The 2,801-nt window shown below is 38.6% G+C and overlaps 1 protein-coding gene across 1 annotated transcript; it reads left to right on the forward strand.

Moving 5' to 3' along the window:
• Positions 1-610: 610 nt before the first annotated feature.
• Positions 611-1,833, forward strand: LOC103999792 (probable transcriptional regulator RABBIT EARS). Its single transcript, XM_009421650.3, has one exon. The coding sequence runs from the start codon at positions 924-926 to the stop codon at positions 1,674-1,676; it is 753 nt and encodes a 250-aa protein (XP_009419925.2). The 5' UTR covers positions 611-923; the 3' UTR covers positions 1,677-1,833.
• Positions 1,834-2,801: the final 968 nt, after the last annotated feature.

Genomic DNA, 2,801 nt, shown 5'->3' on the forward strand with positions numbered 1-2,801 from the left:
AGAAGATGCCGATCTCTAAGAGGTGGATAACAACATCTTTTCTTATTAGATTTAGTTAACCTAATCTAGAAGACGCAGTTGAATACTCAAGTGCATGCAATACCACGAAAATTCCAATCCAAAAAATGATGCACAATTTAGTAGGTTGATTATCAAAGCAAGATGATTTCATGTTCATGAAAATATATTTTTTTATCGTAAATCCAAAAAATAATCAACATAAGATTTATGTAACTGGACACTCTTTGTCTATATCTACGAAAAACAAATAAATTTTTTTACCAAACTATAAATTCTTTTGGGCTACACAAATCTTTATATAGATGTTCTCGCATAAACACCGTGAAACTTTAAGAACACCAAATACCTTAGATAGATCGAGTATCAATAAGATAACTAAACCCTAATTTTTAAGATTCTTTTTTCTTTGACATATAAAAGTTTTTTTATACTTAAATTAAAACACAGACTCCAAAAATCTGACCAGTTAATCCAAAGTCAGACCACAATTGAAAGGCTGTCCCATTCTTCATCATAGAATCGTGTGATGCATATTTACCTCCACTCTTTATCGGAAGAAACAACCTTGAACTTCTATAATGGACAAAACAAGCTGAGTAGTGGGTGGGATCAATCGCTGCTGATGGTGGAAAGCAAACTCTACCGATAGAATCAGAAGCGTCATGACAAGCGAAAAAGGGCCTCCAAGTTTCCCATGAAGAGACTTTCTAGCCTTGCATTTCCTCCATAGATTCCCATGTACCTTTCCTTGTCTTCAACTTGGATGCCGATGCTCTGCTGCTCCAACTATATCCCTCTTTCTCTACGCTTTTCGATGGCAGCACACCGGCATAGCAGCAGCAGCAGCAGCAGCAGCTGAGTAGTGGGCAGCTCGTCAAGATCTTCATCCAGGAACGAGAGGTATGGAGCAAGCGAGATGTTGGATGTGGGCAAGAGCAAACTACAGCAGCAGGCCTCACCTCAGCACTCAGATCCATAGACTCCTCTTTGGATCTTCCTACAACCAATCATGGGAGGAGAAAGCCTTCGCCGAAGACGCTGCAGGCCACTTGGGAGGCTGCGTGTGGCCTCCGAGATCTTATTCATGCAGCTTTTGCAGACGAGAGTTCCGGTCAGCACAAGCTCTCGGTGGGCACATGAACGTGCACCGAAGGGATAGAGCCAGGCTCAGGCAATGTTCGAGCGTCGGCGGAGAAGCTGGCGAAGACCAACAGCATCCAAATCCTTGCTTAATGGTGGCCATGGCCTCAGAGCATCCACCGCAGGTTAACCCTAACCCTAATTCTGGCGTTCCAGCATCATCTGTCCCTCCTAGGGTTCCTGCTGCAGCCACCAAAGGAAATTGGACTGAGGACGCCGTGTTCTCCCCTTCCTTCTCTTCATCCAGAGCTGGTTCCATGGAGCATTCTACACCTCTCCATCTGGTTCTTGGCCCACAGCTGAAGCTCGGGGTGGAAAACTTGGGGTCCAAGAAAGCCTGTGACTATGAGGAGCAGAACCGTAACAAGAGAAGAAGAACTGAGACAACGCCTTTTTTCTTCATGAAATCCTTTTCTTGTGATCAGCGACGAGTTCAACCTGAGGCACTAAACCATGACACAGTTGAAGAGTTGGATCTTGAGCTCAGGCTTGGAGATGCTCCCAAAGTCAACTAGAATTTGGATCTCTTCTGCTTTCATCAGTATGTATATTAACCTTGTGTTCTTAGTTATCTCAATTATCTTTCTAATTGTGAGGTCTCTTCTCCCTTTCTCTTCTCATATTCCTTGGAACTCAAATTTTCTCCTTAGTTAGATATTTTAACTATGAGAACATGGATGCAGAACAATTAGAATAAAGCATCATCTTCTCTATGACTAAGGATTGCTTGCATAGGGATATATAGTGATCATCTACAAGCCGAGAACGAGAGAGAGAGAGAGATATGCTGTTGCACCTTAAAGATCGGATTTATTTCAAATAACCATTAAAGATCTGATAATAGAATATTTTTTTTGAGAAAGACAAGCATTAACATAATAAGGATTTTGTCTTTCAGATCTACTGAAAGAATGTGTTTGTTCTAAGGATTTCTTTTTCTAATGTTAGACCAAAGTGACAAACCATCCACTTCTTGCATAATGAACATTTTAGAAAGGATCAAATAGGTTTCCATGAAATCACAATATTCTAATTATTTCTTTCTAGCAAACATCTCCTTAAATTGCAGAAACACATGATGGCAAACTATCAATTATACAAGGAAGAATTCAATTATTTAAATGTATATGTTCTAGAAATATATATTTTTGTCATAACATAGACAAAACAGATTGCTTTTTTTTTTTTTGCATGAGTGAAGGAATTTGAATATGGCATATATGCTTTTTACTTCTTTTTAGTGTCTTAATTTTGTCCATAAACACAGAGGAGAAGATTAATACTTTGCATGCAATTAAGTGGAGTCATTTATTCTTTCTTTTCTATTCATTTTTGTTTGAGTGAGTGAGACTCAACGACTCAAAAGAGATGAGTGAATTAAACTAGTCAGGATTAATATATATTAAGTCAAATATCAATTCAATCTGAAATTTTAAACTAATAAATTATGAGTTGGACTCATATAATTATTTTCTTAGTGTTTTTTTCAATCTCTCATCAAACATAAATATCTTCTAACATAAGAAACAGAAAAATCTGAGATTTAGTGTGCATGGGAAGTGGTGAGATCGATTGGCTTTCTTTCTGCTCCTACATTTCCAGCCTAATAAGTTCACTCACTGACACATTCGGCCAGTCGA

Source organism: Musa acuminata, unplaced genomic scaffold (genome assembly GCF_036884655.1).
Source record: "Musa acuminata AAA Group cultivar baxijiao unplaced genomic scaffold, Cavendish_Baxijiao_AAA HiC_scaffold_1138, whole genome shotgun sequence".
Classification (NCBI taxonomy): domain Eukaryota; kingdom Viridiplantae; phylum Streptophyta; class Magnoliopsida; order Zingiberales; family Musaceae; genus Musa; species Musa acuminata.

Excerpts from the sequence above, each read along its gene's own strand:
- LOC103999792 (XM_009421650.3), top strand. The coding sequence starts at position 924 with ATGGAGCAAGCGAGATGTTGGATGTGGGCAAGAGCAAACTACAGCAGC.